At 36.8% G+C, this 24,559-nt stretch overlaps 1 protein-coding gene across 1 annotated transcript in view; it reads left to right on the plus strand.

Annotated features, from left to right (window-relative positions):
- The window catches only part of INSC (INSC spindle orientation adaptor protein), an 82,332-nt gene that overhangs the window by 26,146 nt on the left and 31,627 nt on the right, over window positions 1-24,559 (plus strand). Inside the window, exons 2-6 of the mRNA XM_056493004.1 lie at window positions 3,467-3,812; window positions 4,316-4,368; window positions 5,944-6,067; window positions 7,979-8,092; window positions 13,156-13,281. Coding sequence (XP_056348979.1) covers window positions 3,467-3,812; window positions 4,316-4,368; window positions 5,944-6,067; window positions 7,979-8,092; window positions 13,156-13,281 — 763 coding nt within the window. The remainder of the gene's footprint in view (window positions 1-3,466; window positions 3,813-4,315; window positions 4,369-5,943; window positions 6,068-7,978; window positions 8,093-13,155; window positions 13,282-24,559) is intronic.

Below are 24,559 nucleotides of genomic sequence, written 5' to 3' on the forward strand. Positions count from 1 at the left end.
GTTAACCAGATACTTTTGCTGAATTAGAGAGAATGTGGTAAATCACACAAGTAAGGTCTCTTATGCTTGAGCAAACCTTGCTTAATGTATTTAATGACCTGAAAAATAGTTATAGAAGCAAGACGATATGAGACAGCAAAATGCTAGAAGAAATTATGTGTTAATGAATACAAAGTAGTACATCTGAGGAGGTAAAGGGAAGTGAAGCACAATTTCTTTCTTCACATGTATAATGAACTCTATTATCACTCATGAAAAAGATTCTGAAATCAAAATAAGTGTATTTTCAGAAAAGTAAAAAATGAAACAACTCTCTGGAAAATACTTTAGTAAAAGAAAAATAAATGTAAGAATGTTTTGGAAAATAGGTACTGTGCAGAAAAAGTGTTTAAAATGTATAAATTTACCTGAATTTTTTTGTATTGTGTCCTGTTTCCCCCAGCACCTCTTGGGACATAGGGAAACTGGGAAAAGTTTTTTGAGAAAGTGGGAAGAGTAAGTGAATGATCAGAGGGCTGGAATACAGTCTATAAGGGGACAGACTAGATAGGCTGAGTTTCTATACAATGGAAATAAAATAACCTAGAGAAGATGGGGTAGAGCAAACAAAATAATAAATTGCATGAAGAGGGTGAATACAGGACCATAATTTCATTTACAGTATCTCTTAGAATATAGCAACTGAAGTGTTTGTCTTTCCAGGCAGCAAGTTTAAAATAAACAATAAGAAACATTTTCATACAAAAAAAAAAATAAACAATGTGAGATATTGCCACTAGATGTTGCAAAGGCCAAAAGTTTAACTGAGTTCAAAAAGGGATTAATGGCTACTTTTTTTCATGAATTGTAAAAACATCCTACTCAGACACAACTTCTGGCTGAGGAAGTTCCTAAACCACTAATTGCCAGAAGATGGGAAGGAGGGGTTGCTCAGCTCTTGCCACACTTCTTATCATCTTTCCTTATGTATCTCCTAATGGGCATGTTGGGACCAGGATAATGGGCTAAACAGAGTTTGTTTGTTTTTTTTTTTGTCTGAACCATTATGGTTGTTTTTATTTTGTAGGCGTAGATTTTTTTTCAGTAATGGGGAGACAAAATGGAAATTTCCAACTTGTTTTTTGAGTTCAGTAAGTGCCATCTGGAATATGATTCTTGATAGCTAATTAGGGATGATCACACTTTTTTGCTTTCCTCATTTTAATATGTAAAAAATGAGTCTACAAATTCATCTGTGGAATACTTGAAAGATTTTCTCTAAACACAGTGAGATTTGGATGAAGGTGAATCATTTATGTATTTCATTTGAGTGATAATGATGTGTCTAATTTAAAGGACAATGTGTCAGAAAAGCTGACTGTAAGCAGGGGGAGTTTTCTGTGGTCCTCTAGAAAGAGATGAATGGTATTATTTTTGCTCTTGTTGTCACTTAAGGAATATTAAGTTTCAGTGAAAGAATATCCTACATTCTTCAGTTGTACTTCTGGCAATTAGTAGGGACAGAAGCAAACAAGAGCTTCTTTAGCATCTATTTTTTTTCTTGTAAAATTCTTATTACCTTTTTCCCCTCTTAGAGTGAAGAATATCTTTTGGGACTGAAGGAAATACAAATTATTTTTTTGTTATTGGGTTTTTTTTGTTGTTACTTTTTTGTCCACTAACTTGTTATTCTAGTTTTTTGTCCATGTGAATTTATAAAGTCGAAATTTATTTCTACTTACTAAAAAGAGATTTAATTAATTATCACAATGCACTTTGGAAATGAAAGATGCATTACTCTATGTCAAATAAGTTTATCCTGTTCTGCATGCAAACTATTCACATCTATAAATCAAGATCTCAAACTTCTAAAGTTGTTGTTTTTGTTTATTAGGAAACCTTGCTTCAGATCCAAAAAGGCAATAAGGAGACTACACATAGCAAGAAGAAAGTGGGCCTCAATCGATCATGAGATGCAATTACACAATATTCAGAGCTGAGTGAAATAAAGACTTTAAATAGCAGTAGCCTGTAAAGTCCAAAATTAAAAGTAGTTTCATCATATATTGTGAAAAGGGAGATTAGATCAATGAAACCCATCTCTTGTATCTTGTTTGCTGTCAATTTTCATGAAATGATACTTGAGGTGAGCCTCCTTTTTCTGTGTATGTAAATACATTTTGTTTATTTATGGAATATTACTGGAGTGATCTGGCAGGAGATCTCTGGTGCTCCCTGTACAAATGGAAGCACAAGAATTGAAAAAGGCTTCCCCCTGATCCTCCTTAGCTTAACTAATGTAATTGCAGATTTTGTTCTAGCAGTAAGGCTTTATATAACAGCACAGAGCATTACTGAGTTGCAATAAATCAGTATCTGAATTAAAAGAATAGGGACTATAATACAAACTTTATTTTTGCCCTTTCTGGTATAATATCATGAAATTTGCATGTGTATCCATAAGGTAGACAATAATCTACTATACTGGCATATTAACTATAGGATATTAATTGAAGTTTGAAAAAATAGTTAAATCCATTTTCTCTGGCTTTCACTCAATCTAATCTCTTCTTCACCTTTGATTTTCAATTATTTGGAAAATTTTAGTATGGCTGGGGTGAGGATTAAGGTATTTTTATTAGGATTTGGGTGCCTTATAAGAAAAAGATTTAGGCATCTTCATCTCAAGCCTCTATGAAATTTCTGATCCCTCAAAAATGAGCTCAGAATCAGTGAAACTTCTGCCTCAGGCACCACATTTTATTGGCTGGAGGGTGTGAGGGCACAAAATACAGGATCACTGCCCTTGTGTCAGGGTACACTTGTCAAGGAGCTTTTCAGCCTTGCTGGTTCACATCATATTTGTGGCAGTGTAAAAAAATGGGCTTTGGAAGTCAGTGTGCAAATTGTACAGAGAACAATAAGGAAATAAGGGGGGAGGTAAAGGTCTGGTCAGGAAGTAGAACCCAGCTCTAGTTTTAGGAATTATGGAACAATTAGATATTTATTGCTCACTGTCTTGGTTTGGCTGCATAAGTTTGGAAGGGCTTTGGAGAGATGCTGCAAGGTAATATTTTATTTTAAGCACTTGATAGGCCGAGTATCTAGAAAAACCTGACAGTCCCATAAACGAAAAACACCCATAACTTTGCTCCTTCTCCCATATTAAATTCTGAATGTGCATGAAACATTTTTCCCCAAGAAACATAATCAAAACTTTTGCTTATCTCTAATATCCTCTGATTTTTCAGATATAAATTTATAGCAGGGTATGTGGTGCAAAAGTGTTTAGAAATCCAGAACTTGCTTTTGGAATAAAGAACTAAGTGTGTTACGGTATTAGTGCAAGCAAATTGTTAGCTCAGTTATCTGCCTTTTGTCAATCAATTACAACCTAGCAGTGGGTGCAGCTGCATGGTGTTGCTGGTGGTTATTCTGAGGTTGTTTTGCTTTACCTCACTCTTCCCTCTCCTTCTGTGCCTTCCAGCATGCACCTAATCCAGGTGGACTCTGTTCAGAGATGGATGGAAGACCTGAAGCTGATGACAGACTGTGAATGCATGTGCATTCTCCAGTCCAAGCCCATCAGCATTGAGAAAGATGAACAAAATGAACTCATCCTCTCCTCACAGTACAGCACTTGTGATAACTTGCAGCTTCTGCTAAAGAGAGCTTGGATCATAAGCACAGAGCTGACCAGGATTGCTCAGAAGCTGGAGAAGAACAGATGGCAGAGGGTGCACAGCATGACAGTGAGAGTCAACTGCCACGTGCATTCCATGATAAATGAGTACAACACCTTCACCAGGAGCTCTTCACAAGAAATGCACCAGGTGAGAAGATGCCTTAGCTGATATCATGTTTCTCTCACTTTTTGAATGTTTATTTTACTGTATTTTTTTCTATTGCAATCAAAACTTGCATTAAACAGTCTGTAAGAAATTCTGACATACTGATACTGGTCCCTTAAGACTTTCCAATCCCTTTTCAGCAATGGAAATCTTGACTTACTTTGGGTCCTATTTTATCATAGGCTATCCTGAATGTTAATAATGTTGACAAACTGCATGGGAAAAATGTTTTGCTTTTGAGACTACAACATTTTGACATCCCATCTATGAGTTCCTTTGCATTTAAAATGTAGAAAATGCTACTTTTTGGTTAACCTCAGTTTTCTCTCTACCTGTTTTATTCAGAAAAGCAGATGAAGGGTGCTTGTATGAAATACTATGTTTTGAGAGGAATTTTGATTAACAATCAAGGATTATTTATTTTGGTAAAGCAATTGTGTGTATGGATATAACTTTAAAACTACTTTCTCTTGCTCTCTCTGCAGCTTGAAAAACTTTTAATAGACAAGTGTTCAGAATTTACAGCATTCACTGAAAGGTAACTTAAATTTTGTAGCTGAAATATTAATTTTGCTGTTTTATTATGTTGTAGAACTTCTAATGAGAAGCACAAATCCATAGGCACCCTCAAGTGTTTGAACTAGGCCACTTAACTCTACAAGTCTTTCTAAATGTTAATCTCTAGTGGATGAAGTGAGTTGCTTTTACCTAAACTGCATCCTAATGAAAGATGGGATCTGTTGCACTATGAGTCTGACATAGGTGCAAAGCTGCATGCAAGTGGATTTTTCAGGACTTTCAGACATCAAGGGGGAAAGTCTGGCTGTGACAAGGTTCCCTTCTAGTTCTGTGCAGCCAGGATTTCAGCTGGTGTGCAAACTTGGGCTTTGAGACTCTTACTTTGCTCCTGTATGAACATATCCATGCATTGTAAATCAAACTAAAGCAAATAAATTGTAGTTATAGGTTTACTCATCTCCCTGCACTCTGGAATGCTGAGACTGGAAAATAAAAATCTCTATAATTCTTCTTATGCTATTTCCACTTTCTAATATAAGTTGCCTGTTTCCTTCAGCACAGTTCAATTACCCTTTTTTGGTTTACTTTAAACATTGTGCAAGTCATTCTGTTTCAGGGATATAATCAGGGAAAAAACACCATCTAATCATCAGGAAATACCATTTTTTTGGAGCACTATTGCTTTGTGCCAAACCCACACAGCTCACATTTGTGTTTTATATTCTACTATGAGACACACTGATTGAATAATGAGCTCTCATCTCAAAGTGTCTGCCCCAAATCAGCCCTCTCCCTCCTTGTCTTTTTTGACCAAAAATTGATATAGGTGGCTGACAGGCAGGTAAAGCTGAAAAGCTGACCTGTGTGCAGGTAGAGAGACTGATCACCCAAACTATATCTTCCATTATAGTGGCCTGCCTGGGTAGAAGATATTTAGCAAATATAAATGAATGAATTTCTGTGAGAAAGTATTCATTATTTTATTTGAATTGTATAAAGTTTTCCACCTTTATCTCATTTCTTCAATTACAGCCAAACATCACTTGCTACAGGATAACTGCACTAACTCTGTAAAGAGAAAGATGCTTTATGCATCTTTCTGTTTAGAAGGCCAAATTTTATTTTTGATTATGCTGTTTAACTCATCTGGACACACATTTCTTTCTTCATCCTTATCCTGCTGTCATTAAACTATGACAAAGAAGGTAATGAAATGAAAATTACTGAAAGCCTTTCATTGATCATGAAAGATGGGTGGATATGCACAGTCCAAGAGTGAAGCTATCAGCATAAGAGGAAAAGAGCAATGTTGCACTGTATAAACACACAGCATCTACAGCAAAATTTGGCCTGCAGTCTGTGAAGTAAATTGTGATCCCAAAATTATTCAGTAGTGTCCACTGCTATCCTTTCATGATGTATTTACTCTGTGTAGACAAAGCTTTGATTAAAGTCTGGAATGGTGCTAATGACACTAAGTTCATGTGAACAGCTGAATTCCAGTTAGATCCTGTGATTAACATGGGCCTCACCACTGACAATCAGGTCTCTTGCATCTTTTTTTCTTTCATCCTTTTCCTATCTTTCTTTTCAGGTGCTTACAGACTGAAGATGAAGAGATGCTGAGGTCCATGAAATCTTGTGTTAATGAAACACTCACCACCATTGCCCAATATTTTGGCCAGTTGATAGAGCTGGTTTTAACACAAGAGGCACAGGTTAGTTTATAGTAAAAAGAAGACCCAAACCAAAATGGTTTTCAAAAATTGTAAAATCTTGAGGGCAGCTGTCCATTAATGACCCAAGGCTGGGTTGGATGGGGCTTATGAGAAACCTGATCTAGTGGAAGGTGTCCCTGCTCATGGCAGGGAGATGGCAACTAGATGATTTTTGAGGCCACTTCCAACCCAAGCCATTCTATAATTCTGTGATTAAGAGAAGGATTAGAATTACAGCTCTCAATTTTCAACAAACTTATGACCAGTAACTCAAATGTGTTGCAATGAGGTTTAGGTGTTCATATTCTCCAATTCTTCAAAAACCTCAAATCCCAAACAATCTCAAATGTAATTCTGCTCAGATGATTTGTCCATGTTTTAGAGGTGACGTTGTGCTGAAATTTTCTGTTATCACAGCAGAAAAAGAGGAAGGGATAGGCTTAGTGAACAAAAATAATTAAAAAGTATTTATTACAGTGCCAAAAAAAAAAAAAGTATGCTTTTGGTTAAATTCTAGCATACCCTGATGTGTTAAGATAGCAAAAATAAAAAAGCTGTGGTAGTTTCAGAAACATCCCTTCTAGTTTTGAAGGGTTATTGCTAGGAGGTGAGAATATCCCAAATATATTTGCAGAATTACACTCAAACAAGCTACTTCCAAATGCTCTTAGGTTGGGATTTATGAGAACTCCATGAAATGTGTGAATTGAAGTGTGTAAATAACTTAGCATATTTCAGATTCAGTGAAACAATTCAGCATTGTTAAGATAAGTATTTTTTTCAGTCTGAAGAGCAGTTCTTCACTGCTGATATTCCTGCTTTTGGGCATCTTGGCACTGACTGGCTACAGATGACACCTGAAATCCTACTCCATTTTTCTTTTAAGGGAGTGGAATTATTGAATCCACATCATCTTGTGTGCATTTGTGTGGCTGAAGGACTTGGATTAGAACTCGTTAATAAAAGCAGTTTTATGAATAGTTTTCTGAGCCATTCAGTCAGGCTAGTGCCCACTTCTGACATGAAAACACATTGTCTGGGGGTAGTTTGCTGCTCTGAAGCAGATTCAAGTGTCTGTATGAGACAGCTTAAATTGTGTAAAGAGCTTTGTTTTCTAATCAGAGTATCAAGATTTAATTCAGGATAGGCTCATATCAAATTTTGAACTCTTAAGCTATACCATTTAAGGAAGCATTTTTCTAATGCATTATTATGGAACATTTTTTCTAATGCTAAAGATGGAAGAACAGAGCCTCTTAAAGGCAAGGTAATTGAATTTTGTATAAATAAACTTGGGATACTTCCTTGCATTTCTTTCATAGTTGGATTAAATACAAAAATGCTTACCTTCCCCTTCCTAGGAATTAATTGTCCTATTGGTTCTATGTCTTTTGTTCAGAAAAATAAAATGAAATAGACTTCATGTTCTTTTCATAGCTGTGCTTCTCTAAATGCAAAAGCAAGATAAATATTTACAAAGATGAAGAAATATTTAATCTATTTCATTCGTTGGAGAAATAAACTATATTTCTTTATAAGAATGTCTATTTGTCAGCGACATTTTGACTGAGAGTAGTGATGAGCCCAGAGCCTTAGAAGGTGGTGTAAGAAAAGGTGTAGCAATATTTCTCATAAAAAAGGTGGAAATCTTGTATCACCATGTGATTCAGCTTCTACACTAACTGAAATTGGTTGCCTTCTGAAAATTCTGGTTCAATCCCAGACCAAACACAAAAACAATTTACTAAATAGCTGGAGAGTTCCATACCGAACATTCTCACACATATACTCATTGTCTTACCCTATAAATATTTATTTCCAAATATCACTATCCTTGGTTACATCCACTCAAATGCAGAGACAATTGAGTGTTGTCAGTCTGGCTCCAGGTTTTGTGTCCTGTATCCCCAGAACCTGCTGAGGCAGATCGAGCTCTCGGGCAGTCTGTACGTCACCGAGTCGGCCGTCAGCGGTTTGTTCAGCCTTGCCCAGGAAGGCGCTCACCTCTGCCGCATCATAGCCAAGGTAAGGGATGCATGGAGGAACCCACAGCCAGCTACAGAGCAAGAAACTCATTTCAATGAAGAGCAACAAAATTTACTCAGAGAAACTTTTTCCTCTTGTGCTGCTTTTGCAAGTCTTACTCTACAGAGTTTCCCACCACAACTATCGCATTGGAGGGTCTTTTTCTCATCCCACACAATCTTTGATTTGATAAAGCCCAATACCGTACAAGCAGCTTCAGTAGGATGGTCTGCTCCAACAGGCTTCTCAGCATTGCTTCAGTTGCAGTTGTCTTTGTGCCATCTGAGTTTTTTTGGGAACTTTTTTAGTGTCTCTCCTATTAGGACTTTTTAAACACCAGCAATGTAAATGGAGAGAAACTTTACAATAGGCCATGGCTGTGGCAGAGAAACAGCAAGATCTCTTCAGCTGTGTGTACAGGGGAGGTTGGAGATATTATTAAAGAGGCAAATTTAAAAATACTTTGCATTCATTATTATCCTTTTACAAAAGACCCATCACTGCAGTTACTTCTGTCAGTGTGTGTCCCCATTTACTGAGTAGTTGGTGCTGACTTTTGGTATAAATGAGTCACTCTGTCAAGATCCGTGATACTGGAAATCCCTGCAGAGTTTGCACCTTGGAGGACACTTGGATCTTGAAAAGGTGAAAAAGGTGGGACATGGTGACTTGTTGAGGATAGGATAATCACAACCACATGTAGAAAGAGGAAAACCTCCCTCCCCCAGCTACTGTCTGTGGAGTGCTGTGCCAGTTCCTTGTCCTACTTAGAGGCAAGGTTAGACAGCAGCATTTAATTACTTCTGATGTGCCTTTAGATGGATATTTACACCATAAAAAGTACTCCTCAGTTCTGAAGGCTGAGAATGAGCCAGACTCAGAAACCTGTAGTGGATTCTGTCAACAGCCTGAGAGGTTTGGTTTTTTCTAAATTGGTATTTGAGCTCCACTCAGTGGTACCCAAAAACAATGTTAAAAAGTTGAGTATTGAGGAAGTGCAGAATTAACAAATTAAAGAAAATTGGTATTCAGCTTTTTATAATTTTATGACTTCCATAAGTGTTTAATTTAGCAGAAGTGAAGTCTGACCTTTCATAAATCACTAAGCTAATATATTGCTAAAACCTGGGTGTGTCACAGGTTTACAATTGAGGAAATGCATCCCCTTATGCAAAGAACCCTAAGTGGTGCTTGGCTGCCAAATTACAGCAGTGATTGCACCACCTGTCCTGTACCTCTGTCTGCCTTGTGCACTGAGAAATGCATTTGTCCAGGCTGACCATTATCCTTCACTCTCAGTTACCTGCATCAGTGACCAAGGGGGTAGAGGAACTGCAACAGACCAGAATTTCAAATGGGTAAAGAGTGGTGTTCAGACAAAGAAACTTAGTAGCACTAAGCTTTGCTTTGGAGGTTAATTAGCTTTCACCTTTCCAAAAGCTCCTAATATGAACAAAGTATGTTTATATTTCCTGTTTGCAGACTTTGTGACATTTCCATTTTTGACCAGGTAACACAAGAAATGCTGCTCGTGCTGTAATTAAAGTTTCATTTGTGACAGGTTTCACAATCTCTGAAGCAGAAAGGAAGAGATGGGCATTGGCTTTATTTAACTATGACAGTAAATATTCAGGGTGACTTCAAAACCGAAAATAAACAACAGCAAAATAACCTGAAATTGTTCTCAGTCATTATGAGGGTGAAAAAGGATTTAAGTCATGCAAAGATTTCAAAATCTTTTATAGAATCCATAGTTCCCTCAATAGCTGTCATAATATCCTCAATAAAAACTAGCCAGAGAGATTATTTGTTTGCTGGGATAGAGAAATTCAACAAATTTGTCCATGTAACATCGAAGTCTCACTCTCTATGACAAAGTGTGATCTTGTGGAACACTGCTGTTGGGTTCTTTCCTGTCCCAAGCTGTAAGTTGCAACTCTAAAGCACACCAATCTTGGATGTGCAAAAAAAAAAAACCAAAACAAAAAGAAGATAGTCCTGTAAAGCTACAATATTACAGGAGCTGGTCTCTCATTTTACATTTTGGTAAGGATTTCAGTCTTCTCTCTCCTTCTCCCCCACCCCCTGCTAATATTTTACAAAAATTTACAAAATCAAATGCTCCCCTCTATGCTGAAGCATCACATATAATTTTATACCACCTACAGGCATTCTTTGACACTTTCCTTTTTAGCATGTAACTTTGTAATGGGCTGTGAAAAAATCATGTTGCTGACTCACCCTGGCAGCCAGTAGTAGTTCTCACTAGCTGTCAGACATAAAACCTAAGGTCCCTAACAAAAATGAATAGTAGTACTGACAAGATAAGAAAATTAGCATTACTTAGAGCAGAAGGGCTATAAACAGATTTGGATGTGTAACAACCAGAAGAATTGGTAAAAATCTGTTTATGAGTTAAAATAAATAGGTCATAGAGTGATAAAGAAAATAATATTTTTTTTAAAAATCCATTTTACTGATGATAGCGTTTAATACCAACTGGATCGAACAGAGTGCTGTGATAATAGTCTTGTAAAAGAGAAAGAAACAAAAGTGAAGATATTTACACCTGCATAACACCCCTTTGGAGAATACCTGACTATTGAAATTCCTTATGGCTGTAGAGCAGATCACTTGCTCTGAGAAGCTTCTAATGCATCTTATCTTTTCTTCTTCTTCCTTTCCTAGCAAGTATTTATGATGAAGCTCTCTTTGGAGATCATCTGTCAAGATAATTATAAATGTTGTCAAAGCCTTGATGAGAATTTACTGCAGTTCAGGTCATTTCAGGTTGAAAAACTATCCCACCTTAGAATTAGATGTCATTTTGCTTCCCTTCTTTATTCACTCAATCCACATAGTTTTGGTGATTGTATTTCAGGTGATTTTGTTACCTAAACCTAACCCTTGTAAAGAGCATCGCACAAAATTGAATTTCTGTTAATCCAATATAGGAGAGAAGCAGATCATCAAGTAGTAAGCAAGTGTCCCTCTCTCTCTGAATGTTTACTCACTCAACCAATTTATGTATGTCCCTGTCAGATGGAAGGGTTTGGCATCATTGCAAAAGATACAGGGATCTTGAAAAAGGTGAATAAATTCTGAGAAGTTCTCCAATCCCAGTGAGGGGATTGCTTTTGACAAGCCATGGAATCAGGCTCAGTATTTCCCACCTGTCCAATATTTCACTTACAGATCTCTCACTTCATTACTCATGGTCAATATTTTACAGCTTAGTAATGGCACAAGGGGCACAAAATAAAGAGTACAGATCTCCTCTTGACAAATGCAGTGATAAATCATTTCCTGTCCATCAAAGCCAAGATCAGGCACCCATTTGGCATAGAAGAGGCTTAAAGTAAATGTGCCAACATCACTTGAGCATTACTAGATTTGTCCACAAACTTCTGCTTATTACGGCTAAAGCAGAGGATCAGATCATGCCTGATTCAATTGAACTGCAGGAAAATTCAAATTGATAATGAAATGTAAGCAAAAAAGCCCAACAAAACTGTTACCTTTGCCTTGGGAATGACAGTGCAACAGCTTTTTCCCTGGTTTTTGACAGATAATTTACTTAATGCTCGGGTGAAATATCAGTATCTTTTTGTGGAGGGAAAAATATGACTGAAACTTTTTTGTTAGTGTACTGTCTCTTTTTAAATTTAAAGGCTCAGGAATATTAGGCTGCATTAGGCTACATATAGCAGTACTAGATATAAAATAACAGACACATGAACACGTCTTACAATTCCAGAAATAAATTTTACTCCTAACAATCTCCAGTGGGCCTATTGTTTTCACTGATGTCACAGAAATTCCATATATTTGTGCAAAGACATGATATAAAACTTCTTCTGTCTGGAAAATATGTTGAAGGGTTAATTTTGTCTAGTTCTATATGACTTGTTATAATTTTTTTGTTAGACTGAAAGAGGGTTTTGCTTCCTCTATTATCCTCTACTCTATTCAAGCAGAACTAGTGCAAAAATATAGAATTCTGAAAATGAGTAAAGTCTGAATTGTAGCCCAGAGGTTTTAAATCAGTATAACCTGTTGAGCTTTCAAATAATGGTTGAGGAAAAAATAGATTATTTCTGTGAATCTAAAAATATTTTTAAACAGTCTACTGAAACAGGCTTTGGAAAAGAGTGTACTTTTCACTTGGTCCATGATTCCAACTGTTTTTAATTTACTGCTGTAATGGGAACATTTTAGTCTGAGATCTTCCATCTGTCATCAATAATTTAAATGCTTTTGTCTTCATCATATGTCTGATTCTACATCATAAAAGACATATGTAGTCTACCTGATAGCACAACATTTTGAAATGAAAAATAATTTAAAAAACTCCACCACTCAAAATGCAATATTGTTGGTATTTATTTATATATTTACATTTGTTACATGAAATTTACTAAAACATATGTTTACAAGCTGTGTTGGAAATTAAGGATAGCTATTCTAATATGTACTCAAGTCTGTGCCACTATAGTATTTAAAGAAAAACTTTTTGTACTGCAAATTTTATTTATTAGAGGATGGGGACTTAGATTGTAACTGTTTAAAATTTGACACCTATTTCCACCTTATTTTCAATACCTCTTCAAACATATGACCTTCCTGATCATAATTTTAGCATTAAGTAAATTTTGTGTGGAGCTCAGAAATGTAGAGGAATGGGAAATATATGGTAACAAAAATCTCTTTTATACTAATAATATGGCTGCAGGATCAGTTAAATGTCACTCTAATTGCCACCTATTGATGGTTCCTTGTAATTTTTGCAGGAATGTCAGGCTTAATTTAAATGAAGCTTGTAACTGGTAGAAGTCAATCACTTAATACACCTCCTACTGAGGTTGTATTACTTTTTCATCACTTAGTGTACAAGCATTAATCCACTTGAGCTCTCTGTGTGAGTTTAACATCTTCTCTGTTGGTGTTGTTATGATAGCTATTTTGAATAAAATACTAAAGGCATCTGCTCCCCATCCCATACTTGATTAAGTACTGGGGAAACTGCTGGTACTACTTTCCTGATTGCTGTTTTTGCCCTACAGGAAGGAGGTGTGGTTGCTCTCTTCAAGATCTGTCGCCAGGATTGTTTCAGGTGCATTTATCCCCAGACCCTGAGAACGCTGGCATCAATTTGCTGTGTAGAGGAAGGGATGCACCAGCTGGAAAAGGTAGGCACTTCAGGATTCCTTACTGACTGTGTCATAAAATGGAGAAGCCTTGTCTTTAATCTCTTCCAGAAACTGATAATTTGGTAGTGTTTGATACCGTGTTCCATCCTATGCTCACCTTTTCTGTGCTGAACCCATCTTGATTCTTCAAAAAAATTAGTCCCAGCAATAGCATTATCCTATTATTCTTGCACAAATAAGCTTTGTAAGTGGGGATAATTTTGTAAAACAAGTCAACATGTTAGTGACTACATCAAAAAAGGAGAACAAATAAGAGAAATTATATTTTCTGGACTCTCTGAAGTGTTTAGAATCTGTGCTGTTTCAAATTGCCCTTAAAAGACAAATTGCCCTTAAACCTCTTTAAATCCTTTCCTGGTGGTCTGATAGGGCTTCTGCTTGTGGCAGTGCTGCAGTTTTTGAGAGCTGTAGTTGCACAGAAAGAAGTGGGACAGATACAGTCATTAGTCAGTCAAAAAATGTGCCTGTTAATCATCATCATCAGCTTTCATAAAAGCCACTTTTAACTGTGATGGCCAACATCAAAACATTATCCAGATAAAATTATATCAACTTTTTAGCTCCTTTCCTTTCTCACATTAACTACTGCTATGTTTTGGAAAATGAACACTTCTGGTCACTAAATCATGATCTCATCCTTTGTATTTCATAAAACAGTCATCTTCCTCAGCTGAATAATGGCCTCTTCAAGTTAATGATAAATGATTTCACTGCCTCTTTACATTGACATGTCTTGTAATTTACTTCCCCGAATTCAAGCAAACTGTGACAGAACACCTGCAGCAAAATACAAGTCTCTGAGTTTACAGTAAATGAAGATGACTTAAATTTTTTTTTGACATAATGCTGGTTCAGACTGACACCAGAATCAGTCTAAAAGGATTTTTCATTATGTCCACTATAATGGTGGAGTTAATAGAGTTAGAAATGAAAAAGATTGATTCAAGTCACCCTGTCCAATTCCTGGCAGCATCAACATGTGTTTAACGTGGCCCATATCAAAGCTGATGGAACAGGAGTCCCAGAAAAAGGGAGCACTCCCAAGCTCACATTTCTTTGATCTGCTTTAATGTTGGCCACAAGTAAAAGTGTTCAGGGTAAACTTGATCACAATCAATATTGGAGCAGGGTTTAAAGGATTTTAAACTGAAATCCCTACCTTCAAGGCTTTCAATTCTTAAGTCATCATCTTTAAATATGAACAGTTTTTTTCTTTCAAAATTTGAAGTACTCTTCCAAAGAACACAAAAGAGAATTAAAAGTATTAGCAATCCTATAATTACAAAAGTTATCGTGGGACTTCTTATCTGGCAGAAAGGGTGGCTTCTTTTAGCCAAAGAAGTATTTGAGTGCTGGTAAGTAATTTAATTTCTCTAATATGAATATCATTATGCCCCCTAGTGCATTAAAATATCAGTGCAATTTGAACTGGGTTTTTAATGACAGTAACATCATTTAAAAGCTGCAAACTTGGCTACCAAGCAATTCGAGATTTTGAAAACAAAACAAAAAAACCTATACAAGCCCTTCCCCTATATTTTCCAATTAGATTGCACAGCCATTGCAGTGCTTAAAAGACTACTTAAAAGAAAGCAGCAAGAGCTATAATTTCTTATGAAACACTTATCTGGGAGATGAACTAAATGGGGATGGTACCCTTTCTGCAGTAATTTTAGTGCTTAATTACAACAGACATCAGGAATATTGTTTATTTATCCAGTGCTCTTTAATCTTGCCAATTCAGTGCTCATTTCTAACAATGTAGAAAATTGCCTATTTTAATAAAAAACATTTTCAAATTTAAAAAAACCCAATTCTTGCTCTTCCCAGTCACATCTATAAATATATCACACTGAAAAAAGCTATAATCACCTTTTTCATCAGCTTGATAAACAAGCTGACCCTTGCTATAATTGCAGTGATAAGGTAGCTATTGCAATGTTTAGCTTTTCCTCTTTTATGTGGATTTAGTTGGGTTTGTGTACAATGATGCAAAATCATTTGGTTAAAATGTGAGTTTGAAACAATTATTTCACTTGCAAGTACTTTACTGAATTTTGATAATATACTGGTACTCTTACTTTGCTGTACGCTGAAGTACAGAGCTCCAGGAACTCAAGAGTGACAAATTAGGCAATTAAAGTAAAAAAATAGTGAGGAAATAGTCTCATTGTGTGCCTGAGGACTGCATAAATAAATGTTCTCTGTAAGCTGTGCTCAACAAGTGGTAATTTTGGTGCTTCAAGCTGCTTGTGTGTGTCTGGCTGTGTGATACACTTTAATTTTGTAATCCACTGTGACATCAGCAGGTTTGAGATCATTATTTGGTCTGAACTTCCTGACCAGTCCTACTTCAGAGTGGAGTGGAGAGACCATGAAAAAGCAACCAGAACATATTATTCCTATAGCTGTTTGTCCCTGTACCCAAGAGAACTTTGTCATCTGTGTCTTGTGACACTCAAACATTTTTAGGGGAAAGCTCACTGCACCAGAAAAGTTGCTTATTATTGATTTGGGAATTCCAGAGTTTATGCAGATACAATAAGTAATACAGGTAATTTGGAATAGAGAAAATAGATAAAATCCCTAAACCCCCAACTGAAAGGAGTTTGTGAGAGCTGAGTATGACTGAAGCTGAAGAACAACGTTAAAACTGCTGCACATGCAGACAGACCTGGTGGTGTGTCCTGCTCTGATGTTTGTGACAGAAATAGAGTGATGTAGTAGGAGATTGGTTCTTGAGATTTGTTGAGGATTCTGGAGAGAAGAATATCTGAACCTTCATGAATGTGTTTTGCAAACTCAATTCACCTCAATGTAGAAAAGAGAGCTGGAGGCACAGATTTGGGATAGATTATTGTGTGCATTTAGTGACACTTAAGGTTCAGAAAAGGTAAAAATTGTGATCTTGATGTATATCCTGCAAATTGCATTGGGAATAACTGTACTTCAAGTAATGCTTTGGTTATGAAGACACAGAAAGCCTAAGAGATAAGGTCTTCAACATGGAGCAATCTTGCCTGGAAATGGGGTTTCTGTTTGAATAGATATTTTTCTTTTCTAAAGCAATTCTTTAGGCCTTACCCCTCCTAGCATACATTAGATGCTTGCTTTGCAGAGCTGTCTAAACAAAGTCTCTCCCATATTTTTGGTAACATTCAGCACCATTAAAGTGTAAAAACTAGGCAATTTCTCTGCTTCAGGGCTGTCTGTACAAAAGTTGGTGGTGGTGGTACTAGAAGGCATGGCTTTCCAATTTTTGCCCCACTGAAGCTCAGTTGTGTGGTTTTTCTCTGAGCCTTCTGTGGCAATAAACTTCCTGCTGCAATAAAAGAACTGCAGAGCTGGTTCAGAAATAAATAGCAAACAGTGCAATGCACTGCATTTTTTTTACTGTGCATGTGAAATTTTTTCACATTAAAAAAATGCAGCTGAGGTGGGACCTAGATCAAGGGTCAACTGCCACAAAAACAGGATGATCATACAAACAGCCAGCTGCCTAAATTTTAACAGTGTGCCGAGTATGGTTACTTACATTATTTAAACTACTCCAGAAAGCAAGACACCTGGAATCAGCTCATTAAGAGGAGATAATCCAGAGACACTGGTGACAACAGCTGTTACTTTCATTATTAAAACCTTTTTAACAAATGACACAGCTTTTATCACTGTGCTTTAAGCAAAATTGCCCAGGAATAGATTACAAATTACTTTGAATCCTTCCTTTAAAGCACACTAAATCAAATTACCTCCAGAAGAAGAAGGGTAAAGAAAGTATGAAGTGTACATTATTTGTGGCTGGGAAACTATATGAGTTTTACAAAGACTTCTAAAATTCTATTACTCACTGTGAATCTAGTTTGAGTCTTAGAATATCCATATTCTTATACACAGTAATAATTTCTGCCTGATAATAATGCAGTCTGTCCATCATACAGATGAAAATATTACAGAACCTCCTACTACAATTTATTCATAGTTTTTGGTTGAATGTGTTTTGATTTCTTTATTCAGCTTTAACCACTTTGAACTTTCGGTTTCAAACATTAGCCTCAGTTAAAATTATGGAGTAACTCAGGTGAAGTCTCAGCTACTAAAACAACTGAAGTTCATGTGGCTGCGGGGTGAGACAAATAAGAATTCTGTATTAGGAAGAAATCCCTCACTGTGGGAGTGGTAGAGCACCAGAACAGGTTTCCCAGAGAAGCTGTGGATGTCACATCCCTGGAATTGTTCAAGGCCAGACTGGATGAGGCTTTGAGCAGCCTGGTCTAATAGAAGATGCTCCTGCCTATGGCAGCAGGGTTGGAAGTAAACTATTCTCTGAATTATGCAGAGGGCTTTGATTATGAGAGCTTGGATGGTATGAAGGTAAAGTCACTGATTTGAAGGCTGAATGTAAAAGTTAGCTGGTGAGCCATGGATTTCATTGTCACATCATGGGAATGCTCCAGTTGTGAATGTTTTAGTTTTCATAGTACCTGGTATACAGTAACTTTGTACAATGCAAGAGATGGAAAATTTTCCCAGTCTGCCCTCATGTTTCATTATTCCAAATGCAAAATATCAAGGGATATTATTAATGATACTCTTCTAGAAAAGGTATGTGAGATTGCCAGTTTAGGTAGAAGAAACTCTTAGGTTACTAAATTTAAAAGCATGACTGCAGGTTGTTTGCTTCTTTTAAGAATTGCAAGTTTTCTGAGAAACAGGGAAATATTGATTTTCATTATGGCAAATGGTGGCTTATTTACAGGACTTCCAACAATGAGAAAATTTCAGAAAGTGCATATCTCTGCCTCAGCCTGTTAGCCCTTATTACTCTTTCAGAGAAGAGCCTTGTATTAGTTTTTCTTAGATGAAGAGTTCTCATGGCCTATTTAAATAGTTTCAGAACAAGGATTAAATGGTCTCAAAGATGATAAAAATTGCATAGTTATTTTATTCTAAAATGAGTTGAGTTTAAGAACTCAAACTACTTAAAAATTCATAATGGCCATAGTTTTCAAATTTCAGTCTAAATGCATGAAGAGTCAAATATCACATTATTCTGTTTCCCAACTTAGACAGGATAAAGCTGGATAATAACAACAAAATGCAGGATCCTTAGAAGCCATTAGGTGTCAAGTTATCAAGGAGCTCTTCTCTTGTCTCTTTCCCACAAAAACAGGTAACATGCAGTGTTACAGCCCTCTCTGAATTTTTCATGGGTCATGTTGGCAAATATTCTTTATGCTATTTTATAAAGAGAAACACCATTCTTTTAGGTCCCCTAAAGCAGTTCTTGTTTACAGGAGAAACTTGTGAAGCTTCATGGCTGGGAAGAGCCCAGAAACTTACTTTTTGCATGCTGAAAACCACAGAGCACTGGTTTGTGTGCTGAAAACATGTGAAAAGATTTAGGTGGATAGGGTTCAAGTGATGCATTGCTTTTACAGCCCTTTGGCTGGAGAATCTACTCTTCTGGTCTGCATAATTCACTTCTTTTCATCCTGGAACACTCTCTTGGCTCATCTTTCATGGCTGTATGTTGTCAGGCTTTGAAATAATACTTGTGAAGTTACAAACAGTAAGCAGGGATGGACAAAGAGGTTTCTGAATTTTGAGAGAGAGGGATAACCTTGTAAAGACTTATTCTGGCAACTTTTGAGACACAGCACAGTGCACTGAAAGTTGGTGGCATTGATAGCTGGTGCTGGGAACTGTGTCTCACTGCTGTCAGTGGGTAACTGTGGAAGACACATGAGAATGAAGAGCAGTGAGAAAAAAATATAAGTCAAACTTAAGGACTAGCAGGACGGGCAACATATTCAAGCTGCTTTTCACATAGCCTTTTGGATAACCAGGCATATCTGTTTCAGTAGCTGATTTTGTGGTACAATTAGATAATGTAAAGTTCTACGCTTGCAGCTCTTTAATTTACTGGACACTTCTTCTGAGTAAGGCTGTTTAATTAATTGGCAGTGAAAAATGTGCTGTGTTTGGCAAATTACATTTCTGTCAAAGCCCCTGCAAGATTCATTGAATCATATCTGAGAGTGCAGGAGCTGCCCTTCCTCAAGTGCTGCCTTCGTGTGTATTAGGTGGTTCAAGTTTTACCTCGGACTACACAGCTATGTACACAAAATTAGAAAATGTAGTTTCTTTCGGCACTTTTCCAGGCAGGAGCAGCAATACTTCTTAGGTCACTGCAGAATCTGACCATCTTAAATGCAACAGGCTGCAGTTCTAAGGTGAAATAAGGAAGTCATGGAAGTGATATTTGTGAATACTGAAAAGCAGTGTGAAAAGAGGTTTAAAAAACCCCATCCCTCCCCTCCAAAACCTTGCAACAACAACAAAAGAAAAACCCCAAAATCAACTGGGGTCCAGTCTCTGAAGCAGCATTTGATTTATTGAAAACCTTCTGCCAGTTACACAGCAGATTAAAATGTGCTCACTTTATGATAGTACCCATTTCACCATGCAAAAAGATAAGCAAGGAAGTTTTTTTTATGCCTCATTCAAGAGACCTAGACTTGAATAAAGACAGACAAGTTGGTGCAGGATTATGGTACATTGCCAGATCTCCATAGGAAAAAAGTACAGATAAACTGCTTTGACTAAGGTCATGGCCATTATTTCAATTCTGTTAAAATGACTAATGAAATAATAGTGGTTGTGTTGTTGTAGTCCTGATGCTCTAAAAAGATATGTATCTGTTGCTCTGATAAAATACATTACCCCTCCTTAAAAACTTTGCTACACTTAAATCATTTTATAGGTTTTAAAAAAGGGACAAAGGAGCCAGCAAGTGCAGCACTAAAGATAAACACTTTGATAATACTGGTGAAGGAGGACAAGGTGAGACTTGGCTAAGGAGTGGGTGAATACCTGCCTTGGCCTTTGGAGGACACAGATTCTATTGTTTATCAGCAGATCCTCATTTAGATATCTGGCCTTGCCCAGATTCTGTAAACATATAAATGTGCACTCAGCCTTAAACATCTGAGTAATTTAAGGACTAAAACAAGAGAACCACTACCTGCTGAAAATGTCAGCAAATGTACATCTTTTGTTCTATTCATGACCAACAGATTTCCGATGGCAATAAATTTTCTTAAGTAAATATCAATTTGTTGACTACTGAACACAGTGCTATGGCACAAAGGAAAACTTTTAGAGTTAAATCAAATAGTTGAAAGATCTTTTTTAATAAACTTTGTCTGCCTTTCCAACGGAGTGCAACAGGCAATCTATGAGTTGACATAAAATTCTATCTGTAAATTGTTAACTTCTGTTACCAATTTATGGATAGATTTGTATGTCAATTCAAAGTGAGCAGTCTTCTAACCCAACAATGAATGCTTAAAGTCCTTATCCTGTAGTGTGTTTCCTTCCACATCACCCATAGTTTTAGGCTTTATGAGGTTTGTCCTGTACTTAAAGTTGTATATTGCAAAAGCAGGAATCTGCAACGATGTGTCTACGTGCAAAAATTTTTTTTTTTTTTTTGAATGTTTCAGCCAGACCTGGTCAGAAGAAGGCATTGCAGTGGTATTCAGGTATTATCACTGATGGGCTGGCAGTAAATCTTGCCACTGTTATCCTTTTTTCATGGCTCCAGAGCAGGCTCAGCAAGTGAGAGCTGAAAGAATGAGGTGTCCTTTGACATTTGGTTTTCATACAGGATGTAGTTACTGAAGGAGGAGCAACTACACTTCTGATATATCCTTCAGCTCTGTCTTTTTATACACCTCAATTTTATTAATTGAGATATAGGGGAGACTACAGATCTTTTGTTTCTTCTTGTTTTAAAAAGATAAATTTCATTGAAATAGATTTTAAAAGCTGAAAAGGAAAGTCCCCAGGCTATGCCAGGTTACTGAGGTGTACACTTCAAACAGCAAGATCAACTTGGAGCAGTGCCTGTGGATTGCCATTCCCTCCAACTTCATTTTGAAAATTTGGATTGGTGCCAGGTTACTGCTCTGCACTTGTTTGGCTCCCATATAATTTACACATGGTTTTTGCAGTCAGTTCTGTTAGTATTTTATGCTATCTATTGATTTTATATTTCGCTAAGTATTTTATTTCAGGCACTCCAAGTAGCTCTAGATTTATATTTCAAAAGTCAGGATGTTAAGAGAATTTTATAAATGAAAAATAACTTGGAAATCACCAGATGATGATTTTTCTGTAACAATTTAAAATATTACCTAAAGTGATGACAGTGATCAGGGCAGTGAATGATCCACGAGTGACGTCCAAAGGAACAGGAGCCAGCACAAATAACAGGTGGGTTTTCCCTACCTAGTAGTAGTAATAATAATAATAATAATAATAATAATAATAATAATAATAATAATAATAATAATAATAATAATAATCTATCAAGAAAAATTAATTTTAAGATGAAAGAAACAGCTTACTCAGCTCCTAAACTGAAGACAGAGATTAATGAGAATCAATTGAAACATTTAAAAAGAGAGCAGAGAGCTGTTTTGGACCTCAGATATTCCCCTTGTCCCTGACAGAGGCAGAAAACTGGAAAGACATGTCCTTACAGAAAGACCTAAAAGATGGGTAACTTTGATAATCCTTTTCTCCTCACTCAGCAGGAAACTGCTGCCTCTCATATCTGCATTTGTAACCAGGTGTAAACACATGTACTGAATGTATTTAGGTAAGACTTTCTAAATAGCTTAGCTGCAGCCATGATAAAGGAAAGATAGGAGTGAAACTGCTTGTAAAAGGAGACAAATACAAGTAGATAGTTCCCCACTATAAAACCTCTGCTAATAATAGTAAGTTGTGCTGGTCTGCTGCTGCAGATTTTATGACTCAGTATTGAGGATTAATTTTCTGGTTCAAAGGAAAGTCCAAAGAGTTTACTGCTCAGAGCTTCCTTTTCTTCTTTGGCTGATCCTTGAGCTTACCTAAAACCTCACTGGTTTCTGAAACCTCTGCAGGTACCTTCCTGCAAAAATCTGGTAACACATCAAGGATTTAAATGCCTCTGGTGCCTGAGGATTCACTTGAACATTATTTTCCCTTCTAATCCTTCTTTCATATTTATTTTTCCACCTTAATTAACTATCACTCTTAGCGTTTTCTAGTGCTCTATATGGTTTCTTATGTATCTGTTCCTGCTTGCATAATATCGATTTTCAAAAATGTTAATACACATTCAATTTTAAAGGACTGAATTCTCAGATGTACATTACCAAAAGTATTAACAAAATCCTTTCTTTGTACATCTAACTGCAGCTATGGGATTTCTTACTAATATCAAACTATACTTACAGAAGTACTGAAAGACCAAAACTCTCAAAAACAGAGAATTATTTCTCCTGATTCCAGTTGGAAGCATATAGCTCTGTATGTTCATAAATGAGCTAATCTCAGTCACATTTGAGGGTAACATGATGGATCCTGCTAGACAAAGTGACTGGCTTACTTGATCTGGAAATAGATATTGGTCTCTTATTGGGATAACAGGATGTAAGAGCACCACCGAATACTGGTCTTCATCACAAGAACATCCATATTCTGAATCAGCTTCTCATCTTGACCACTTCCTTGTGCCTGCTTTTTGGTAGTAGCTCAAACTAGCAAAACACATAAACCTCAGCTTATGTACAGCTTACAACTTGGCTCTTCTCCAAAACCACTTTTGCCATTCTTGTGCTCCCATGAGTGCTACTACACTTCCTCCAGCTCAACGTGGTGCTAACCAGCCCTTGCATCACAGCACTTCCCAGAGTTCATACTTAAGCAGAGAAGCTCCAAGAGTCCTGCTGTGACACAATTCAGTCGAGCTATAGGCTGGGAATCTTTTCTAGCTGCACATACTAAGGAACCTTTGCAAATCAGGTCCAAGAAGGGATCCCAAAACACAAAAGGTATGGATATTGTTATCGAGAGGGAAATCCATATGTTTGTATTTTGCAAATTTTAATTTTATACAGTTGCTTGTGGTTTTTGTTTGGTTTCACAGAACATTTGCCAAAATTACAGTCAAAATATTTGGTCAAACCCTCTTTTCTCCTTCCATGTCTCTAGTGCCTATCACTGCAAGAAAGTCAGAAAACTCTTTAGAAAACTGGGAAAATAATACATTCAGGAAACTTTTACAATATCAGCTTGGGCCACTTCTAGCCCTGGCTCCTACTAAACATTCAGTGGGTTTGCTTGGTTTAAATGGAGTGCTTATCAGTTTAACTTTACCCCTCAAACATCATTATAGAGAGAAAAAACTCACTCAGAGCTTTCCTGGTGGTAATATTCTGACTCTCTACATGGGCCAAAAACTAGCCCTTAGTGGAGCTGACTGTTTTCCCAGAGTTGTAAAAAAGAAACAGAGGAAATCAAACCCCATGTAATCCAGCTGAGTAATTAGATGAAACCTGGTATCTTTTCCTTGTGATGTGTATTGAAGTCAGGGCGGGCACTACTCAGGTGAAGTGTATTGTATGTGCTCCTAACAAACCAAAAGGAAGTTAATTGTGTGAGATTTTTCTTATTTCAGGTTTGTAATAAGCTCAGAGCTACTAGGTGGCTTAACTGAAGCTCACCCATGATATGTAGGAGTCTCCATGTATTTCTTCAAATAAAGGAAGGTTAAACAATAATAAATGTCAGATGATGTAGAGATGTGTTTGTGTGTCACTGTAAGGGGATTTTTTCTGCTTAGGCTTGTTTGCAGGAAACCACTTAGGTCTGGCACACTGCCTGATTTACACTAAAACTTTCATGTTTCATAAAGCATCTCTGAGAACACTTAAAGAGCTGCTGGAAAAACAACCTCTTCTGGTAAAGATAATAATCCTGTTAGATAAACATCTAACAGCATTGCTTGTATATTTACCTGACCTGTACCTTTCTTCTCTTGCCTATCATTAAGTTCCCAGACAGTAGCTCTTTCACTGGCTGTTCCTCCCCTTGCCAGTACTGTCTCGACCTTTTTCTTTTTGAGGGCTTTGTTCCTTTGCAGTCCCTGGGAATGGATCAGCAAGTCTTGTATGGATCAGGGCATACTCATACGCTTGTCTGACAAGGATCTTCAGCTGGGATGAAGAAGGAATCCTTATGGGACCAACAGGTTGAATTAAGATGACAGAAGCCTTTCCAGTTTTTGTAGGAACTCATCTTTGCCACTTTGTTGTCACAAAGAAGGTGTGGAAAAGTTTTCACAGTAACTTAAATTAGCCAAGGACCAGTTCTGCCTGACTAATCTAAAGGCTTCTGTGATGGAGTGACTACACTAGTGGACAAG

This window comes from Oenanthe melanoleuca, chromosome 5 (genome assembly GCF_029582105.1).
Source record: "Oenanthe melanoleuca isolate GR-GAL-2019-014 chromosome 5, OMel1.0, whole genome shotgun sequence".
NCBI lineage: Eukaryota > Metazoa > Chordata > Aves > Passeriformes > Muscicapidae > Oenanthe > Oenanthe melanoleuca.